Genomic DNA, 20,786 nt, shown 5'->3' with positions numbered 1-20,786 from the left:
TCCTCAGCTCCCATAACTTCCTTCTCACCTCTCTTATGACAAAGGCTGTGTTTGCTCCCTTTTATTATAGTTCATTCACCTACTTTTGTTACTTCTTTTTGACAGAAAAAATATCACTCGTATCTTTGCTTTGTTTTATCCATAATTAGTATTTAATAAATATTTTATTAACATTTTAAATTTTTATAATTAAGTTACTTGAGTAATTTTGTCTTGTCAGATATTCAGCTTATATTTCAACTGTGCTTCACATGTCTATAGGGGAGTCTGCAGGTCAGATGTGGAGCCAGATTTTCTATTTCAGAAAAAGGAGGAAAAGAATATTTTGGGGGAATTCATAAGGAACTGGAATCAAAAGAGCTAGATTCAAGACCCACATCCACCACTTCAGAGTCAGTGCTTTATAGAACCATTGGTATGTTAGTAGGGGACCTCCCTGGTAACAAAAAGACCTGTAGCAAAACTTAACTGTAAGACTTAAGACTTCATTCATCAGAAGGAGGGAAGGGAAGAAAGGACTGTGTAGATTTATGAGTAGTGGTGGGTGGTTCATGAATGGGGGTCTTAAAGCCTTCAAGATGGTACTGGCCAGGGAAAGGAGATCTGGGAGAGGTCCACCTTTAGCTGCGCTGGGAAGGATGAGTGTACAAAGCCCACGGGCTGCTTAGGGCAGAGAGAACATGGTGCGTGTTGGGCAGGGAAGCCCTAAATATAAACTCTACTCTTTAACTTTCTTGCCATCTTGCCCTGAACCTACCTAATCCAAAATGTGGCCTTCTCTCACTTTTTGCTTCCATTGTCTTCTCTTGGGAACTTATTGGCTGAATTAATGAAGTGGACCACTTCTAATAAATTGTAACCAGCCTCACATGAGTAACGGACGACCATCTTCAGAGAGAACATAGGTTCTAATGCTATTAGTAAAGACCTGTGTAGAGAAAAAAGTGAAGCCAAGCTCTAGTTCTATTGGACATCACAGTTCACAAGCAGCTCATCCTTGTTTCAGAAAAACATTGAGACTCAGCTTTCTCGTGGGGTCATTCCTTAACCATCAGTCTGCCTCTCTCTGGGAAGTGCACTCCCCTTCAGGATCAAGGAGTGTGAAGACCACGGGATATAGAGTCAGACCTGGGTGTGGGTCCATTTATATGCTGTAAACTATAGGCAGGTCACTTTTCCTCTCTGATGTCAAGAGATGTAATATCTACCTATGGCTGTTAGAGAGGTTCAGACACAATTTTATATTCACATATTTGTATGTATTAAATATACCAATTTCATTATTTTAAAGCAGTGTAAAGAATTCTTCCCCATTACCAAGTTATATCAAAGGCTACCTCTTGCCACAGGTGAGAATCAGAGCCATGTTGTATTCTAATTGCTCTTCTGCCCACCAGTGCAAGCAATTCCCTACACCTCTTGGCACCTTGCTTTTCTGACCTGGGAAATGGGCAAGACTCCTAGTTGTCCTAGAGAAGAAACTTCTGTAGAGAAGAAAGTGTGCAAGGTAGACACAAGGCTGATTAGTTACCATTATGCTATTCCAATACTACCTGTTTCATTTCTTCCATTGGGATTTAGAATGCCACTATAGTTTTCCTGGTGCCATGCTTGAACATGATGTATCTTATTGAAAGAAGTGACTTTGTAGTAACGTTGATGTTGATGCTTGCTGCAAGCTAGGCAGTTACTTAATACCTTTATCCTTAAATTAGAGGAATAATGTCACCTACCTCATAGTGTTGTGATGAGGATTAAAGGAGGTTATGTAAATAAGGCACTGAGCATGGTGTTTGGCATCCAGTGAGTACTCAGTAAATGTTAGTTTTCTTCCCCTAGACTGTATATTCCTCTTCAGTTTTCATCCTTATCAGATAGCATTTATGAAAAATTTCAAATGAGGCATGGCACTGGGTGCTTTAACTTTAAATAAAGGGGTGCTACAGAAAGGTCAGCTTGGGGTAGAGGGCTAAAGGAACCAGTTATGTTTGTTTGCTTGCTTGATTTTAATAAACAATAGTGGCTTCTCATCTCCTGCCCTTGGTCCTGAGCCTGCTGAGTCACTGTTCCAGCCCTCTGGCCCATGATCTCTGGTTGTGTCTATGGAACACAGCAAAAACCACAAGAAACCAGCACTAATAAATGGAAGATCATTTTGAGGGATTTTTGTTTGCATTCCTGTGCTTGCTCTCCTGGTGAGATAGGAAACCTTTAATAAGACTTTTCCTAAATGATGTTGCATGTGAAATGCAGATTTTTTTCCTCTGTTCTCCTAACAAATGACCATTTCATGAGGTTTCTTTTCGTTTTTTCTTCTTTCCTGCTTCTCAGTACATTCCACAAAGAGCTTATTCCTCTGCTGGTTACTGATTGATGGTTCTACTCTGTGTGCCCTTTAATTTTGCAATAAACCAACAAGGAGTTGAGACCACAAACTTACAGAGAATTGACTTATTGGACTGAATTCACTAGAGTGACAGGCAGACAGTCATTTCAGTGTGGTCCTGGGGGAGTGGGGGGCAGGAGGTGTCCATGAGAAGGAACACTGTGTTGTCAGTCACCAGACAGAAAAGAGCTTGGTTGTCCTCTCATTCCAAAGCAGCTGGGAATGAGTTCTCAGCAGTGATCCCTTTCCAGAACTTGATGGGAGCAGAAAGTCTTCCACATGACTTGCCCACAACTCCAGGATTCTGAATTCAGTGAAAATTTAGATAAGTAGAAATGGCTAGTTACTACCCACAGGTTCTGTGTCCCTTTTTTGAAGGGATAAGGGTACATCTTAAAGGATTGCAGGAACAGCCATAAACTCTTTCTTGGTCATCAATACTTTCAGATCTCGCCTCCTGACTAGATGACTTCAAAGACCAAAGACAAAACTCTACCCTTACTGCTTCCATCCCAGCTGTGTCTTCACCATAAGGCCAGTGGCTCCATCAGGATGCAGAGGCACTAATACACTTTATGAATTGATTTCCAAACATACTAAGAATTAATTTTTTCTTATTTAGCACTATAAGTAACAAGACTGAAAAATAAATACAAACATTATTTCAAGTAGGGAATCAAGAACAAACTTCTTAGTTCAGGTGGATCCTAAGTAAGCTAAAGATAGCCCTTATAGGGTGTTTAAAAACAGGTATTATTATCATTAATATTTAAGGATTGCTCCATACCTGGTGCTGCTTTCTGTGGATTGAAGTGAAGCTGAGAAGACAAATGCCCAAATGGAATTTGTCCCAGCTGTGAACTCTATTACAGATCCCAATGTTGTTTGTGGCTCTACCACATTTAACCTGCTAACTGCCTGTTCTTATTCTATTCTTATGTGGCAACCTTTCTTCTGAAACTCTCATCATCACATTTTAGCAGAAGTGAAAATATTAGCAGAGTGGTTGTGACTAAGACAGAAATAGAATCCCGGAGTCTGTGTCCTTTCCCATGCCATACCTACCGGAGCATAGTTCCTCCCTGGCCTGAAGACTCAATGTTTCCAGCTCTACCAAACAGAATTCTGACAGTTGACTAGTTTCTTCTTGCTACTGAAAATTTGTTTCATTTTGAAACATTTTGTACAGTTTTCCTTTGCATGTGATTTTGCATTAAACAATACGAGACTTGGTCGATTTGATATTTGCAAATATCTTGCTCTGAGGAAGTTAATCAACAAATATCGACAGGGCCATAAGTTTTCATATTGAGAACCTTTTATGTGGTAGTCTAGAGAGCCAGACTGACCTGGTTTGAATTTGGCTCTCCCACATACTAGCTATTTGATCTCAGAAAATTGCTCAATTTCTCTGAACCTCAGTCTCCTCATCATCATAATATTTACCTCACTGCCTTGCGAGGATGAAATGAGCTAATATGTGTCAAGCACTTGGTATAGGGTCTGGTATGTAGGAAATGCTCAATAAACATTAGTTTCCTCTCTTCTTCCTTCCCTCCTTTAGAATGGAGACAGGGATGCAGAAACACATAAAATCTCATGAAATTTACCCTGTAGGTAGAGAGAAAAGACTAACACACGTGACATGACTAGAGAAAAATTCTTATACTTAATTACTTGATACTGATTCTAAAGTAGGAATATTAAGAACTGAGAGATCAGTTTGGACTAGAATAGTTAGGAAAGATTTCATGGAAGAGGTGGGATTTGAACTGGCCCCTGAAAGAAAGAAACTTCAAGAGTAAGGAAGATATTTCAGACTGGGGCATTTGGGGTGGGAATGAGAGCCAGAGTGAGTGAACCATGAGAAATACAGACATTAGAATAGAATGTAACAAGTCTCAATCTTCCCACTGGAAAAATTGAAGTGGATAAAAATTTAAAAGGTGGTATTTGTTAGTTACCTATTAGGTGTCAGGCACTGTCTTAAGTGCCTTATACAGTAACTCGTTTATTCTCACAATAGGTATGGTTGCTATCTCAATTGTACAGGTGAAGAAAATGAGACCCGGAGAGATTAAATCACCTGTTTGAGGAGGTGTATCATAGGTAGCCTACAGCTATTAGGCGGCGGTGCTGAAATGGAAGCGCAGGAGGTCTGAGTCTGGGGCCTACCCTCCTCACACATGACAGCTGCTTCAGTTAGTTCCCTGCTTCCCTCACTCAGTACACCATTCTGTGAACATACTCTGAAAAGTATGACGTACCATACACAGGTGAAATGATGTCGTTGTTCTTGTTAATGATGTTGGATGAGAGATGACAAATAGCCACCTGAACATGAGGGGGAAAAAAATTTAGGTTAACACCCTCATGGTTATATTGGGTTAGCCAATGTGCAGCATGTATGCCTCATCATCCCACCTGCCACAGCCTCACATTTCCTTTTGGAACAGCACTGCAGGCAGCCATTTCCAAGCCACCAGAGTGGGCGTCAGAGACTAAACACTTGTTTGTCATTTGGCATTAGGGCTTGGACCTCAAGTGTGATCTGCTGTTGGATAGAACATCTGTTTTAATGGGCCCATAGCATGTGGTTGGGAGTTGGCTTGTTAGTGGCCATGATGGAAGATCTACACTCTGAGGGCATCACCATGGAAGGAAGCCCACCCCTACTCACCATGTAAATATTTAGTCATTTAAATGTATTTGTTCTGGACCTATTCTTCTTGTGTCTATCCTATGTTGACTCTGTTTAATTGTAGGTTACTATTGTTTGTCTATGTTGATGTCATTTATTTAAGTACGGACACAGCATTGCTTTAGCTCCCCACTCCCTTTTTAAAAATAATACCTTACACAATATCCCTTCCTTGAGGACATCAAATAATTTTTGTTCAAGAACATATCTAATGAGGCTGCAGACATGGAAATTTGTTTCTTGGCAGACCTTTTGACCTCCTTTTGAACAGATAGGGAGTGACCTTTGTTCCCATTTTATGCCACAGATGCACTCTGGAGATAGGATTGATTGCACCTGTCCAGGTACTGAGTTTGGAGAGCTCTTAGTGGTTAGGATGCCATTTGTGTTGTTGGCATAGAGATACGAACAGTCGGACCAGTGTTGGCTCGTCCTCCATTGGAGGTTTCCCAGAGGCTGGGTGAGACCAGCAGCTCCCATGTGCTTCAGCCCCTCTCTATTATAAGCCACCGAAAGGGTAGCTGGGGCTGGAGGGCATTAAAACTTGTGTTTATCAGGTTGGACACCCCCAAGAGCCATATTTTCAGACCCCCAGGGAGCAAGTGACTCAACAGAACTGTTTTTTTGGTCTCAAATGAGTCTAAAGAGGGGAAATCAGTTAATACCAGCAGTCTGTAATGGACTGATCACAAAGCTATGCCTTTCTAATCCTCCTTGCAAATCAAAGGGAGGGGAATCCCCAGAGCCCAGGCATACACATGAATAGAAAGCACCATCAAGTAACAAAAACACCTTAAAAGGTCAGCAGAAACTCAGGGGGCTGTTGGAAATTCACCTCCCCTGCCTTTTTGTGGAGCTCAGTGAGCAGTAGTGAGAGAGTGGGCGAAGACAACCAAATAAGCTTCACGCAGAAGCCACTTGGCCACAGAAAATGTACAATGCAGTGGAAGCTGATAGGAAAGTTGCTTCCGTGTCCACGTGTGAACCTCAGTCATCTGACAACTGGCCTTGTTCTTTTCCAGGCCCTGGCTAGCCAGAGACTTTCTTGGCCACATACTAACTACAAAATTGCACTCAGTTGGCGAATACACCACTGGAAGCCACGCTGACTGCGGTGTTCGCAGTTCACCAATGATGCATGTTATTTCCTGCAGTGGGCCCAAGATCACTGACAGGATGCTGCAGGGGTTGGGCTGAAGGTGGAAACAGCACACCAGCCTGCTGTTTGTGGCCTCCTTACAACTGTTGGCCCCACCTGAGGCCCGGAACCCACACGTGCTAACCTCAGCTCATCGGGGCCAGTAGAACAGCATGCCGCAGGGTGGAACCAGAGTGCTCCATGCCTGTGTCTACGGCATGACAGCACTCACTGCCCAGGGTTTCCACTACATCCCCTTGTGTGTGCACCCCAGGAGAAGCAGGCCAAAGAGAAAGCCGCCCTAGGTGCTGCCCAGTTGTCTCAAGTGTCTGTTTTAGCTGAATGGCAGACACTGTTCTACCTCAGCGTGTTTTCTTTTTAACTCAGTGATAGAGGCAATGGCTGAAGTGGGGTGAAAGCAGTACTGTTGTCAGTCCCCTTTGTGACTAGGTGCATGTTTTTGCAAAGCTGAAGAGATTCTTTTTTCTTCCTCCATCTGTGTCTCCTCAGACTAAGCCACCATCTTCTTCAGGGACTCTCCTACTAGGTGGAGAATTTTTCTAGCTTTGCCTGTGAATTTCACAGAGAAATCCACAGAAGAGATTTTTGCCCAGTCAGTAATAAGAGGCGTGGACTTTATTAAGATGAGAGTGTTCTCACCATAAACACGAATTATTCCAAGTTGTCTTCCTCATTCTTTCTCCCTCCTTTCTTCCTCAGCCACTGCCAGTTTTCTGTAGGATGGATTTCTTAAGGTTGGAGATGGTGGGAATTAGTGACAATAGTAGGATTTTTAGTACAACACTAATGCTAATGTGAGTTGAAACACAGGAAACATTTTTCTTAGCAGTCTGCTACATTAACAGTCATAATATGTTCATTCTCTTCATAGCTTTGTGGACTCAACACTTTTAGGTACAGAGGCGTTAGGAGTATAACCCAGAATTGCACAGCAGATCGGTGACAGAGCCAGAAATAAAAGGCAGGTGCCTGACTCCCACACCCATGTTTTCATCAAACCAAATTGAAATACAAATATTTCAAATATTTCAAACAGAAAATCCCCTTTAGATCTCCCCAGAAAACAATTATGCAGTCCTTCAAGATGGAATACTTGAATAGCAGGCTGGAATACTAAAACATTATCAGTTTTTTATTCTAGAACTAGCAATTGATATTCTCTGAGCTGATGCAAAAAAAAAAAAAAAATTTCATCATGGAATGATTTATAATTTTCCAGAGCTTGGCAAAACTAAGCCAGTGAATAGTAAAACCAGATTTGTTTTTGTGATGCTCAAATTCCAGAACACTTGGTCTGACTTTTCCTCACAACAAATATTGGATATCTCCTTCCAAAGCTGGGAGTGGGATGGGGAGAGGCATGAGTCTGGGAATGTGGCCCTCTGGACCTGCTTTTGGGGGGACCTGCTCTGTTCTTCTCGTCCGTTTCCCTCTGCCTCGTGCCCTCCCTGCTGTCCTTCCCTGCCTTTCTCCTGTCTTTCTCTCGCCCCAGCTCCTTCCACAGAGACAGTCGGGGCAGTCGGCGTCATGGTTGGGAAGCAAAAGGAGAGCATGGTTAAAACCACTCCAGGGCCCTTCTCTGAAGCCTTGGTGATGAAAGGACTCAATGAACCTGAACAGTTTCTCACAGGAAAGTTCCGGCCTCTGTCTCCTTAAAAGCAAGGCATTCAGCAACCCTTAACAGAGTCAGGATTAAAACTCGGAATTTCTGACTTATCCCAGGCCTGTGTTTGGGTAGCAAAGCTATGTCACTGTGATATCTGGCAACTAGGATCATTTTAGATACCCAAAGTAACAGAGCCTCTTCATTTTGAAAGCGCTAGATTTAGCACCAGGTGGTTGGTGAGTAGTTAGCACCCCCATTACCTTCTTGCCTCTCTCCCTCTGGCTGGCCAGTGGGCTGCCTGTTTACTTGGAAGCTGGAAGTACCAGAACAATTGCTGCACCTAGCCCTACTGGCCCAGTGTAAATTAAAGTGATTTTGAAACTTCTCTGATTGTCTGTGTTAGATTGTGGCAGGTTTCTGCCAAGGTGTGGGTGGAAGGAGGAAGTTGGTGTTTTTATGGGCATAGAAATGCCCCTGGGATGCCTGAGGTTGCTTCATGATTCCTGTAGCCCAGCCTACCCCTTGAACTCTGTTGCACATAGACAACATGTGTTCCATGAAGAGCTTTGGGCCTCGGAAATGACAAGCCACATGTATTAGGGGCCACTGAAACGGACTTCACTTTAGGATTGCCTCATATACTTGACTTTCTTAGAAGCTGAAGCTATTTACCTTCTTGGCTTACCGTTATTTATTAGTGTCAGAGTCCAAAAAGACTCTTGTCACAAGATTGGGCTTGTTATAATTTAGCATTTTGACAATCTTTTAGTGTGTTTCTGGACATTATGTCCCTTTGTTCATTACTTTATAGATCAAATAGTTCTTTCCCTTTGTCTTAGAGTCCCACTTTGGTTTTATAGTTAATTTTAGCTGGGTGTGTTGTATGTTTTCCATAAGCCATACTTTTAGGAAAATGGCAAAAATAGCAGATGTACTTTCAACTAAATTTTTATTGCTTTTGAACATATAAGCAGCAAATATTTGTTCTTTGTCACCAGTGGGCTATCTGCTCTATGAAGGGGAAACAGGCATGGGTTTTTCTATCTAAAGAAGTAAGGTACGAATCAGCAAAGGATAATCAATGACAATGGTGGGGGTAACATTTACCATAAACTGGGTACTGTGCTAAGGACTTTATGTGCATTATCCAGTTTAATCCTCAAAACCCTGTGAGTTAAGTATTATCATCTCCAGGGAGGTTATGAAACTTGCCCAATGTTACACAGCTAGTAAGTAGTAGAACTGAGGTCTGATTCCAAAGCCTTATCCTAACCATTGTGCAAACTTCTCTTTACACATTTAGTACTGAGCCTCAGAAGTCCCAGTCTTTCCAATGAAGCAAAGCAGTAGGAAAGCACCTCTGAAATGTCAGTCAGAACTCATTTTCAGAAACCAGATAGTGTTAAGGCTCTGTTTATAACTTGTAATATTTTATGTTATTTTAAGAGTATAGTTTTCAAGTCTCCAGATTGCCTCAGAGAAAAACACATCTATAGGCTTCTGCCCAAGTTGTGATTATTTATAATTGATGCTTTTGGAAATGTTTCCATTCTATCATTTTGCTGAACATGGATTTAGAAAACCACAACAATTCAGTAAGACGACATGATTAGCAACCCCCTGAGTTTGGTTGCTGTGTATCCCTTCAGTGACTTGGCTTTAAGACTCATAATAAAAAGGGAGAAGATTATTAGTAAAACCACATAGGAGATTGTTCTTTTGCCATTGGAGAGTGAAATGTTTTCTTGTCCATCTGTTCTTCCATCGGAAGTGGAAATGAAAGTAGGTATCTTTTGAAGTACATCTATAGTTTGGTTTTAGGTTCTGCAGTGTATCATTTCATCAGTTCTATACAATAAAACCATCATCTCAGTACAAGTTTCCATTACAGAAATGAGAAAAAGTGGTCTAAATTTTTTACAGTGCCTTATCATTTAATTTATAAGTTTCTAGAGAAGACATACAGTGTCTTTACCACTTAATTTCCCCCATGTATGTATCATGCTTTGCATGGTAGGCATTCAGTAAATTTTTTTTTCTTTTTACTGTTACCATATCATTAGAGTTCTAGTCATTTTCACCAAGCCATCATTTAGAAGAATCCCATAAAAATTAGAGCTTACATATTTAGATCTCTCATAAGTTTCACTTTTTTTTAAACTAGGACAGAGAGATACATTATTTTGTTCACTTGTAGATAATGCATGTAGGATTTTTATTTCTGTTTTCAGAGTTATGTCAGTATCTTACTGTCCTTGCTTTAAATAATTACTATCTTTGTATTACTGAGATTTTTACACAAATTCTTTGCAATTAAGTAAAACTTAAGGACTAAAATTGGTAGAAATGATCAGGTACCAAAGTGTATCATGATGTAGAAAACTGTGACTTAGTGTACTATTACTAAAACAATTGTGTGAAGCATGTGGCATATACTAATTTATTAACCTATATATCATCATTATGAAGGAAATAATAACAACAATAATGGTTTCCATTTATTAAATATTTACTATGCACCAGACACTACATTAAATACCTTACATTGATTATCTCATTCAAGTCTCATAACAATTCTATAAAGTAGATATTATTTTACCGATGTACAAATGAAGCCCAAAGGCTTAGTAACTTTCCCAACGTACACAGTGTAAATGTCAGAATTCGAATCCAGTATTATAGAACTCCAAAGCCCATACCCTATTTTATAAAGAGGGAAATGAACACAATTCCTTATGAATAGGTGTTTTTTAAAAGAGCAGCCTATTTAACCATTTCCAGCCATTTTAATTGCAGACATACTGTATCTTATGTGATTCTTACCAATCCAGCTGAAAAGTAGAAATACAGAAGAATATGAGGGATAAGATTAGCAAATACTGAGTGGAACCCTGCAATATCTGATCATCACTGCAGAGTAACTGGAGAACACAAGCCTAACTGGCACACAAAGACCTTTAAAGATTGTCTTTGCTAACAGAGGACTTTGTTTCTTTACCTGACCTTGCCATCCTGCTCCCCTGTCTGCCCTCGACTAAGCTGCCATTGGTACTGAATTTATAATGTGTCATTGGTCCATTCAAGAGACAGTGACAGAGGTGTGGCTGAAAAGCTGGATAGTAAAGAATGGAGATGATTTCCATTTCTGTTCAAATCAGCATGGTAACAAAACCATAGCCAACCCTCAGGACAGACCAAGACAGTTCAGCGAGGAGCATATCCTGAGCACTAAATTGTGCCCTGAATGCCCAGGGCTCTTTTCAGAAGGGCTGTTTCCTCTGAGTGACCAGTATGCTCATCATACTTGTCCATGATGAGAACACCCAAACCTTGGAAGATGATTGTGGTGATAATAAGCATGTTACAATTTTCTAGGAGAGAATCTGTATCTTATTCCTTTAGGTTGCTAAACAATAAGGTAGATTTTACAAATAAGGATTTTAAAGGAAAAGAATAGTTTCTTGAGTGTACCAAATGTGAAAATATTGGACCATGTGAATTAGGTAGTTTGAATCCTTTCCAGGAATATTAAATGTTATGATTTTATATATTTAGGATTATGTTAGTTTGTGTTGTAGATACATAGTGAGACTTTGGACTTCTTTGTTAAAATTTACCTAATTTAAAAGAGAAGGGTTATTCCTTTTTTTTTTTTAATTCACCACTTGTGTTTCTAGCTACCTTGCTCTTTAAGGTGAGTACACCGTCACCACCAGAATAGAAATCCAGCCGCATTATTCCTTTACAGACTAATCTTATTCCTGTCTCACAAATCTGAAAATAAAATTCTGACTTTTGAGTTAACAAGGGAAGAACCCACAGGTATCCATATTTTAAATTATTACTTGTATTCAGTACCAGCAATATCTTCTTTGGTTGTGGATATAATATTAACAATTAAAGTTTGATAAAATGTGTATGTGTGCCTCTTAATTCTGGTTACCCTTCTATTATTTAGCTCATATGATAACACCTCTCCATCCCAATTTACTCAGTGTTTAGAAAGAATTGATTAGTGGTTTAAGCCCTGAAAAAAGTCGGTCTGTTTCCTACACCTTCTGGGTTTTGAATGGCCAATAGGCCTTGCTAGATATTCTGACCTAAAGATGAAGGCGATGAAAGTCAGAGCTGGGTTTTCCTACCTGTGTATTTATCAGTCTTCTCCTAAACCACAGTCTGCCTCTTGACAGCTCTAATAATTAATTTGGTCTTCTCTCTCTTTCTTCTCCCTTCCCCCTCCTTTCTCCCTGTCTGTTCACAGGTTATCTTGACGAATCAAATTACAACCCATATGAGCGGAGCCCTCGCTTCTCAGGCAGACCTGGTGTCTCCAGCTGATGATTTGTCCCTGTCTGAAGGTAAGAGATCTGTCCTAAAGAGGCTGAAATTTGACACTGACGCACAGCCCCACTGCCTCTCTGCCTCTTGTTGAGAGCTGGGAGACGTGGCTAATAGGCCCTGGCCAATGAACCCAGCCGGAGCCTGGTGATTTAGGCTTGGCCACCTTTCCAGCATCCGATCTCTTACATTTGGAGAGTCTCTTGTACTGGACGCATAACTGAGCTCCCTTTTCACTTGAGTGAGTCATCCTTATAGGAGTCCCTTACCTCCATTTGCAGGCTTGTCACTCCTCAAATGACTTTGCTGTTGAGACTGATGCTCAAAGGTTGGCTTTACCAGTGGTCCCACAGCATTTTAGCCTTTTGTTTGTGCTGAGCACCGTTAGACTGGCTAAAAGTGTATACCAGTTTCATGTGCCAGTTATGTGGCATTCCTGATCAAGCTTTACCAAAAGATTAAGAGAAAATCTCCACATTGGAGATGAATCTGCAAAATTTTCTCCACCTCCCCTGCTAGCAAAGGTCAGGTTGGCTATGGTTTTGATGGCAATGAGCTTGACGTAGCTGGGGGAATTACATCAGCAAACCAGAGGGTAGTTTCTGGTTTTATTGAAAGTTCTTACTTGACATTTCTGAGTTCTTCTAATTGCACTCTAATATCTTTCAGGCAGAATGCTGTGGGCCTGATAGATATGCATAGCTCTTCCAGGCCCCTCTTCCCTTTCCACTTTCTGAGAATTGTTTATGATGGCATACAGGGGACTTTTAGTCCTAGCAAGGCTCCTGACTGACTTCCCAGGTGGTATTCTAAGGATCAGCCTTGGTTTATGGTCTCAGAAATTGCTTCTCAATGGTTTCTTTCAGAATGAAAACTAACAGCTTATTTATAAATACTGTAAAATGCTCTGTGTACCCTCTTTCTACATCCAGCGATTCATTATCACTCCCCTCTCACCTGGGCTGAAAACCTGAATCACCTGGTATTCCTCCCTTCTCAAACTCCTTCATCATCATGTTTGCTTAGTTCTTCCTTCCAAATACATCTTTCCTCTGTCCCCTTTCTTCTAATCTGTGTTTCTTATAATCACAATATGATTATTTTAATAAAATCCAAAATGGCCTTCTCCACACTAGCCTCTGCTATTTCCACTCTGCCACTACCAAATTAAATGTCCCCAGCCTGACATCTGGAAAGAAGTCACTCTCCTGTTCTATTCTATGTCACTCTCTTGTTCTATTCTATGTCACTCTATTATTCTATCCAGTGTCACTCTCCTATTCTATCCTATGTCACTCTCCTATTCTGAAATCTTAGAATTGTTTTTTCTGAGAATGGGCTAAAATCAGTAAGCTGATTTTAAAATATCAGGAATTTGGAGTTTGTTAGTTTGAAATCAACCAGGGTGGAAGTATTTATACCATGGAAGTCAGCAAATGTTAAAAATCAGGAGTTTTTGTTTTTTGTTTTCTTTTGGGTGAACCAGTTTCCAAAACACCACTAGATAAAGTTAATGATTCTTAACCCTACATAGTCTGTCCTTTCCTTCTGTTCAACCTTGGTTCCTGCCAGTAGCTTATGTGCAGCTCCTGTAATATTCACTGAGCATTTATTTACTGTCAACTGTGTACCTAAAACTTTGCTAGTCACTGGGGCACAACATGGATACAGAAAGAATACAACATAGTCTGTGCCCTTAAAAATCTGTCAGTTTAGTAAGGAAAACATGAAAAGTTAAATTTATCTTAACTTGAAGATCTGCCAAGTGTGCCTGTCTCCTGCCTGCCTCTCCCCTCTCCCGCCTGCATGTTGTGCAGAGACAGCCCACCCCATCCAGAACAGCGTTTCCTTTTCACCACTACTGCTGCTTCTCTTCACAAATCCACTTGTTCGAGGCTTATTTAAAGACTGCCTCTTGCACGAAACCTCCTTGCCATTTTAATTGATTTCACTTTCTTCTCTGTGGCCTCTCTATCTGCTCAGCTATATAAAGAAAAGGTCTAGAAAACTTAATTTAACTTTTCATATTTTTCTGAGTAAATTGGAAGATTTTTAAGGGCACAGACTGTGTTGTGCTCTTTTTGTATCCATGTTTTGTCCCAGTGACTAACAAAGATTTAGGCATGCAGTAGACAGTAAATAAATGCTGAATGAATATCATTAAGTACTTTGGAAGAACAACGACCATGAGAATCACGTAAAGCACCTATGAACATCATTAAAAATTGTCGTTATAATTATCTCACACACACACACACACACACACGCACGCATGCACGCATGCATGGACGCACATTTTTTCAGCTCTGAGGAGGAGACCAGAAGAGAGCATCTTGCTTCCTTATTTGAAAACCAATAACTCATGGTACTTTTCTTTGTCATGGCTTCCTGGTTTATCTTAAGTAAAGAAGAGGTGCAAAACACATACAAAAATTGCTTTTGGGCTCCAGTGTAATAGCTATAAGAAAATATTAAAGTCATGTTTACAGCAAAGGAGAGTTGCCAGCTCATCCTTAGATAATTTTTCCTTATTATGAAATCCAAGAGAGAATGGAAACAATTGGTTTTTCTGTATCTTTTTCCTGTATAGCTTAGCAAGTAAAGAGGATACAGAAATATTTTTCCTAAAGTCTTTAATGAAGCTCCTCACCAGTGAATTAAAATGGACAAATTTCTTAGAACATTTATACCTATTCAAATATATTGCAATAGTTGTTAAGTTCCTATGATTTTTATATATGTATATATATTGCTTTGTTGTTGTTTCAGGCATTCATAGTATCAGCTTTGCTGCTGTATTGGAGCTCTGCTCAACATATGCTATGATTGCAGGCAAGTCTCTTAATCACTTTGGGCCCTTTTTTGGCAGCTAGCCTGTGTGGGAATCTGAACCTGTGATCTTGGTGTTACAAGGCTGTGCTCCAACCAGCTGACCTAATCAGCCAGACCCATTTCTTCTTCTGTTAAATGTTATGGTGGATGAGAGAAGATTGCCAAAGTTTTTTCCAGCTCTGACATTATAAGATCATGAGGTGGGTCTGAAAGATCAGGAGCATTCACCCACTGATGGCATTTTAAATCCAATTTATGGAGTGGGAAAAATGACCATGTTACTGATGCTGCCCTAGATTAGACATAGTAAAAAGGATCTTCAGAAATCTTAGCATGGATACTTTGGCATACCTATAACAGCCTCCCCTCCCTGTATTGCTGTCTCTTTCCCACTCTGTGAACACTTCTGATCTTGTCTGTCTGTCTCTTGCTTTCTCTGCCTCTCTCCCACACAAACGTGTACACAACCAGAAGTGTGTGCCACCTAGTGAGGGTGAGAAACACACTGGGCTGGGTGTCTTTGTAACTCTGGTCAATTTTTGTTAAGTCCTGAAAGTTCCATTCTCCCAAATGAATGTGATACTTTGTGAAAGGCAGCCTGCAAATTGACAAGCCAACTGCACATATGAGGAGTTATTTTAACAAAATAGGGAAAATTCAATTTGCCCTCTCATTCCTTCTCCAGGCACAAGGCTCTGGGGCAGGAGCAATGACAGGGAAGTCCTCGGCCTGTGGGGTCCACTTCTCTCTTCTTCAGCTGTCCCACCTGGGAGCTGAAAAACTCACCAGTGGAATGAAACCTCAATGAGGGGAATCATATCATGAACTCAAGCAGCAAACGTGGGTCTACTTAATCAAAGAAACAACCCAGCCACAAATTTAATAAGGGAGAGAAAAAAATCCAGCAACACAAAAACAAAGAACTCTCCACTTTCTAAACACTGGGAGGGCAACAGCTGGTCAGCCGAGATTAAAGGAGCGTGAGAGAGCACCTCCCAATCTCCTGACTGCTCCTCCCCATTGACATCCCTGCAGCCAGCCGGGGCTCGCATTTACAGCCCTGTGCAGATGACCTTGTTCCAGCTAAGATATGGTTCTTTTGATCTCAGCAGGGGATGCTCTGGGCCCGCAGCTGGCAGATATTAATAGTAAAAGATCCTTTGGGGTAAAAGAGATCTCTCAGTTGGACCAGGTCACTCATATTCCCTCCTCTGTGTCAGAGCAGAAGAGACTTCATTTCCCTGAATCAGCTCCTGCTGGGGACTCCTCTCAGGTCAACTCAGATCATTGTATCTCTGGCTGCTCTTGGCCACTTGTTCTCACCCCATAACTGTTTTCAAGGGAGCACTGTTTAGCAGTGTCCTTTGCTCTGCAGCTGCAATCTATTACAGGACAGGGCAGACCTTGGGCTCATCCCAGCCCTGTGTGTTTCTCACCCTCACTGGTTTGCACACATTTCTGGTTGTGTACACGTTTGTGTGGCAGAGAAGAAGAGGAACCAAGATACAGACAGACAAGATCAGAAGTGTTCACAGAGTGAGAGACAGCAGTACAGGGAGGGGAGGCTGTTACAGGTATCCCAATGTATCCATGCTAAGATTTCTAAAGATCCTTTTTATTATGTTTAATCTAGGGTAGCATCAGCAACACAGTCATTTTCTCACTCCATAAATCAGAATTAAAACCCCTTTAGTGGGTGAACACTCTTGATCTTCAGACCCACCTCATGATCTTATAATGTCAGGGCTGGAAAGACTGTAGCAATCTTCGGTTCATCCAACCTGTCATTTAACAGGAGAGAGAGAGGCAGAAATAAGGATTTTGGATTCTGTATTCTACATTGTTCTAGACCAGGCACTGTGTGCAGTTTTTGTTTTGTTGATAGAAACTCAGGCATATAGGTCATTATAGAGTTCAATGATTGGTTATTGTGACTGTTCTGTTGCCAAGGACATATTTCTTAGCCCTTGCCAATTCTTCTTTGTGGTTATTGAAGATGCTAAGAACTGTTGGACCTCAGTCATAGGGAACATCTCTTTTCCTCATAGTGATCAGTAGAGAAAGATCTAACAGCCCAGCTGGCTTTAAATGCCATATCCTATTCTGAAGTCACCTGGGATTTAAGCAGAATAACTGGCTGAGTCCCCATCTACTGGTGGACAGTTAGTAGGAAAGATTCGTGTCCAATGACAGTGAGCCCTGTGCAAGATTGTGGCTCTGCTCAACCTAGACCATTGGCTTGCTTTCTTCTGATGATTGAACAGGATAATGGTCACTTCATTGTGGTAACATGGCCCATTTCATGGAAAGGAAGACATCATTAGGTTGCCATCCTGGCATTGCCATCATCTGGCATAGTTGATAGATCATAGTACATGAAAACTGAAAATTAAAAGTGCATGGATGGGTCAAGGAAAGAACATAAGAAAAAAAAGCAGTACTTACTAGAACCCAAAGTGATTTCTAGTTTTAGTGTCAGAAGCCTTTCTATTCCATTTGGAGTCAGGCAATTTAATGACTGATTCCATGTGCAAGAGAAAGTATTTTAGGATTCATATTCCTAAACAAGCCACTCCTACAAAAAGCTGGAGTCCATTTGAACGATTATATGCAAGTGTGTGGCTTGTGTCTCTTTTAAAATAAATTCAACAACCAAGAGCAGCTCAGAATGGTTGGGGCGAATCAGGGACTCATGGTTGTGAAAGGAGCAGACTTCAAAGCATGATATGAATTTTCGAGTTTTATTTCCACTCTTGCTTTCCAGCTGGATCTGCTCTGGATTTACTGCAGGATGTTTGAAAATGTGGCTCCCTGCTAATCTCAGACAGTTGCTATGATCAATGGTTTCTTTCATTTCCGATAAAAAACACTGGTGTTTCTGCTTAAATTGTGTGTACTTTCAGCTTTATTATTTTAGTTGTGATTTATTGTCCTGCATTACCCAAATTTGTAATCCATTAACCACAAACTTTGGGGTGGGTTGGTCAAGTTAGCAGAACTCTCTCCACACTTTAGTGCCAAGGTCCTTCACAGCCTGTCAAACGGAATGTTCATTGGTTTGTGTAGGACCATGTACAAATGGGCATGGGTGGAGCAGCTTAAAAAACCCACTCCTCAAGGGTATGGTGCAGGTTGGCTATAATTAGTGCTTTGAAAACATAAGGTGTCAGCATGTGACTGCAAGGTTAATATTAACAACTGTGATCAACATTGTTAACATTAGCATTTCCATCGTATTTTTAAATGTCTTAAAATGATGAATTTCTTAATCCACCTCAAGCAACTGAAGCATGAAGGAGAGAAGGGAATTGCTCACAGGCCACACAGTGAGTGAGAGGTGGTGGTGCCGGGAACAGAAGTCACAAACCCTTCTGTGAAATCTTAGCTTTGACACTGCTGCCTCTTAGGAGTGAGCTTTGGATAAAAATGTTAAAGTGTCCTGGTGACCTTTCAATTTTTGATTCCAAAGCTACAGACACATATCAACACACCAGACTTCACATGCTTCTCTTCACAAGGGCACACCCCCCTACCCATGCTCCATTCTGTCTGGTATTCAAGAATCCGTGGCTCTTGACTGGGCATATATTCTTTTCAGCAACTGTTCAGATGCCATGTAAAGCCTAATTTATAGAAAAAGATTAAACGCACCAAAAAAAGCATGGTGTTTGGCTAAAGAAAGCTTAAATATTATGTGAAGTAGAGGGGGCTAGAGTTCAGAGGAGATGGGCACACCCTACAAATGTCTCTAAAGCTCTAAATCTCAAAAGGGAGAAGAACCTGCTGGAGATTTTCAGCAGGGAGGCCAGGGGGCAATGTAATCACAGTTGAGGGATCAAAAAGAGAAAGGGAACATTAAAGTCAACCACAAGGAAGTACTTCTTGGTCAGGAACTCTGTTTCGCCAGTGCTAGTTTGCCAGAGAGAGCCACATTTGAAGCACAAGGTGCATTGTAATCAAGTTAGATGAGAGCCAGAGAATTTTCTTTGAGGAGAGTCTTGGAGGTGGTTCATGTGAGGGCTGGGCTAGAGCTAGATGTTTTGAAAATATTTTCCCCTCACTCTCAGACCTCTTACCATCTAGGATTTACAGTCTAATTCCCAGATCTGCACATGTTCCTGTTAAGGTCTCAGTGTCAAGAAGGCCAAAAGGACGAGAACACCAAAGCCAGCTTTGTCAGTTGCCTCAACTACAGCAGTGACAGGGTCAAAAGCCCAGAGAATGTAATGCCAAGAAGTGGCATGATCCCAGAGACCTTCAATTGGAAGGATTCTCTGAGAAGAGATCCTTGTTTGCCAGCATGGCAGAGAATGCTACACCAAGGATGAGAGGCCTCTAGGTCAGAGAGATCATAAAAAAAGGGAAGAATGGATGGTTTTTGGGAGTGGTGCCCAGGGGATAATTTAGTTCATGTTGAAATGTGGCATGAAATACTTTTGGAATGCATTTATGATGTTTATTAGGATTTGGGGGAAGACTGTAATAAGGTCTGGAAAGGAAGTCTGATCCAAGGATGGTCCAGCTGAGGTGTTCTGATGTCCATTCCTTCCAAAGCCACATGCCCAATCAAAGAAGATGGACGATCTCCCCAATAGTGTAGGGATGTTCTTCAGTCAAAGACATGGAGTAGTTGTGTTTCTCCACCAAAACCTTTATTCTACTGGCTCTCAAACTTCACCATGTGTCAGAATTACCTGGAGGACTTATTAGTACACACATTCCTGAGCTTCTACTCCCAGAGTTTCAGTTGGTCTGGGGAGAAGCCAGACAATTTACATTTCTAACAGATTCTCAGGAGTCGATGACACTGTTGTTCTGAGGACACTTTGAGAACCACTGCTTTATTCTTTGAGTCCCTGTCTATGTTAGGCACCATGAATACCAAGATGACTCTCTGTCTTCATCTGAGCTATCCAGGAGATAACATCCTAAGAGGGGAAAGTGATATGTAGAGGGGGTGCCTTTAGCATCCATGGAAGCCATATGTCTCAGTTGGGTCACCAGTGGTGTTTTCTATAGGCTAAATCTCAGGTCTGGGATAGAATTGGTACTAGAATATTTCAGGGATCTTTTGGTAGCAAGAAACGAAAAGCCATTCAAGTTTGTTTTAAAAAGGCAGACATAGTAATAACAGTCTATGGACCATATACTGTGTGCCTGGCATTGCATATCCATTGTCACATTGAATTCTCACAACAGCCCTCGGAAGACGGTGACTCATTGTCTTATTTTATAGGTGAATGAATTGGGGCTTACAAAGTAACATAATTGGCAGAACCAGAATTCCAGCCCAGGAAGACTGGCTCCAGAACTTACATTTTTATCCACTAAGCTCTTCTGTACGGAAACAATTAAGATTCTCATAGTTATGTGTAAATAGGAACTAAAATACAGCCAGATCATGTGGGAATTGGAAAGGTTGAAACTTAGGTTATTCTCTTCATTTTTTTTTTTTTTTGGTTAAGTGATTTATTTATTTATTTATTTTTTAGTTTTATTTTATTTTGTCAATACACAATGTGGTTGATTATTGTGGCCCATTACTGAATCCTCCCTCCCTCCTCCTTCTCCCCCCTCCCTCCCAGCAGTGTCCTTTCTGTTCACTTGTCATATCAACTTCAAGGAATTGTAATTGTTATGTCTTCTTCCCTCCCCCCGCCCAGTTGTTTGTATACTTATTTATTTTTAGCTCCCACAAATAAGTGAGAACATGTGATATTTCTTTTTCTGTGCCTGACTTGTTTCACTTAATATACTTCTCTCT

General features: G+C 41.0%; 1 protein-coding gene across 1 annotated transcript in view; it reads left to right on the top strand.

Moving 5' to 3' along the window:
- The first annotated feature begins 12,119 nt into the window (after positions 1 to 12,119).
- Positions 12,120 to 20,786, top strand: part of LOC103592077 (DNA repair protein RAD51 homolog 2-like) — a 170,175-nt gene continuing 161,508 nt past the window's right edge. Inside the window, exon 1 of the mRNA XM_008574670.1 lies at positions 12,120 to 12,210. Within this exon, the coding sequence (XP_008572892.1) occupies positions 12,144 to 12,210 (67 nt within the window). The 5' untranslated portion in view covers positions 12,120 to 12,143. The remainder of the gene's footprint in view (positions 12,211 to 20,786) is intronic.

The sequence above is a fragment of the Galeopterus variegatus genome, unplaced genomic scaffold (genome assembly GCF_000696425.1).
Source record: "Galeopterus variegatus unplaced genomic scaffold, G_variegatus-3.0.2 Scaffold1084, whole genome shotgun sequence".
Classification (NCBI taxonomy): domain Eukaryota; kingdom Metazoa; phylum Chordata; class Mammalia; order Dermoptera; family Cynocephalidae; genus Galeopterus; species Galeopterus variegatus.
The sequence above is the reverse complement of the archived record's forward strand: the minus strand, read 5'-3'. Positions and strand labels throughout refer to the sequence as shown.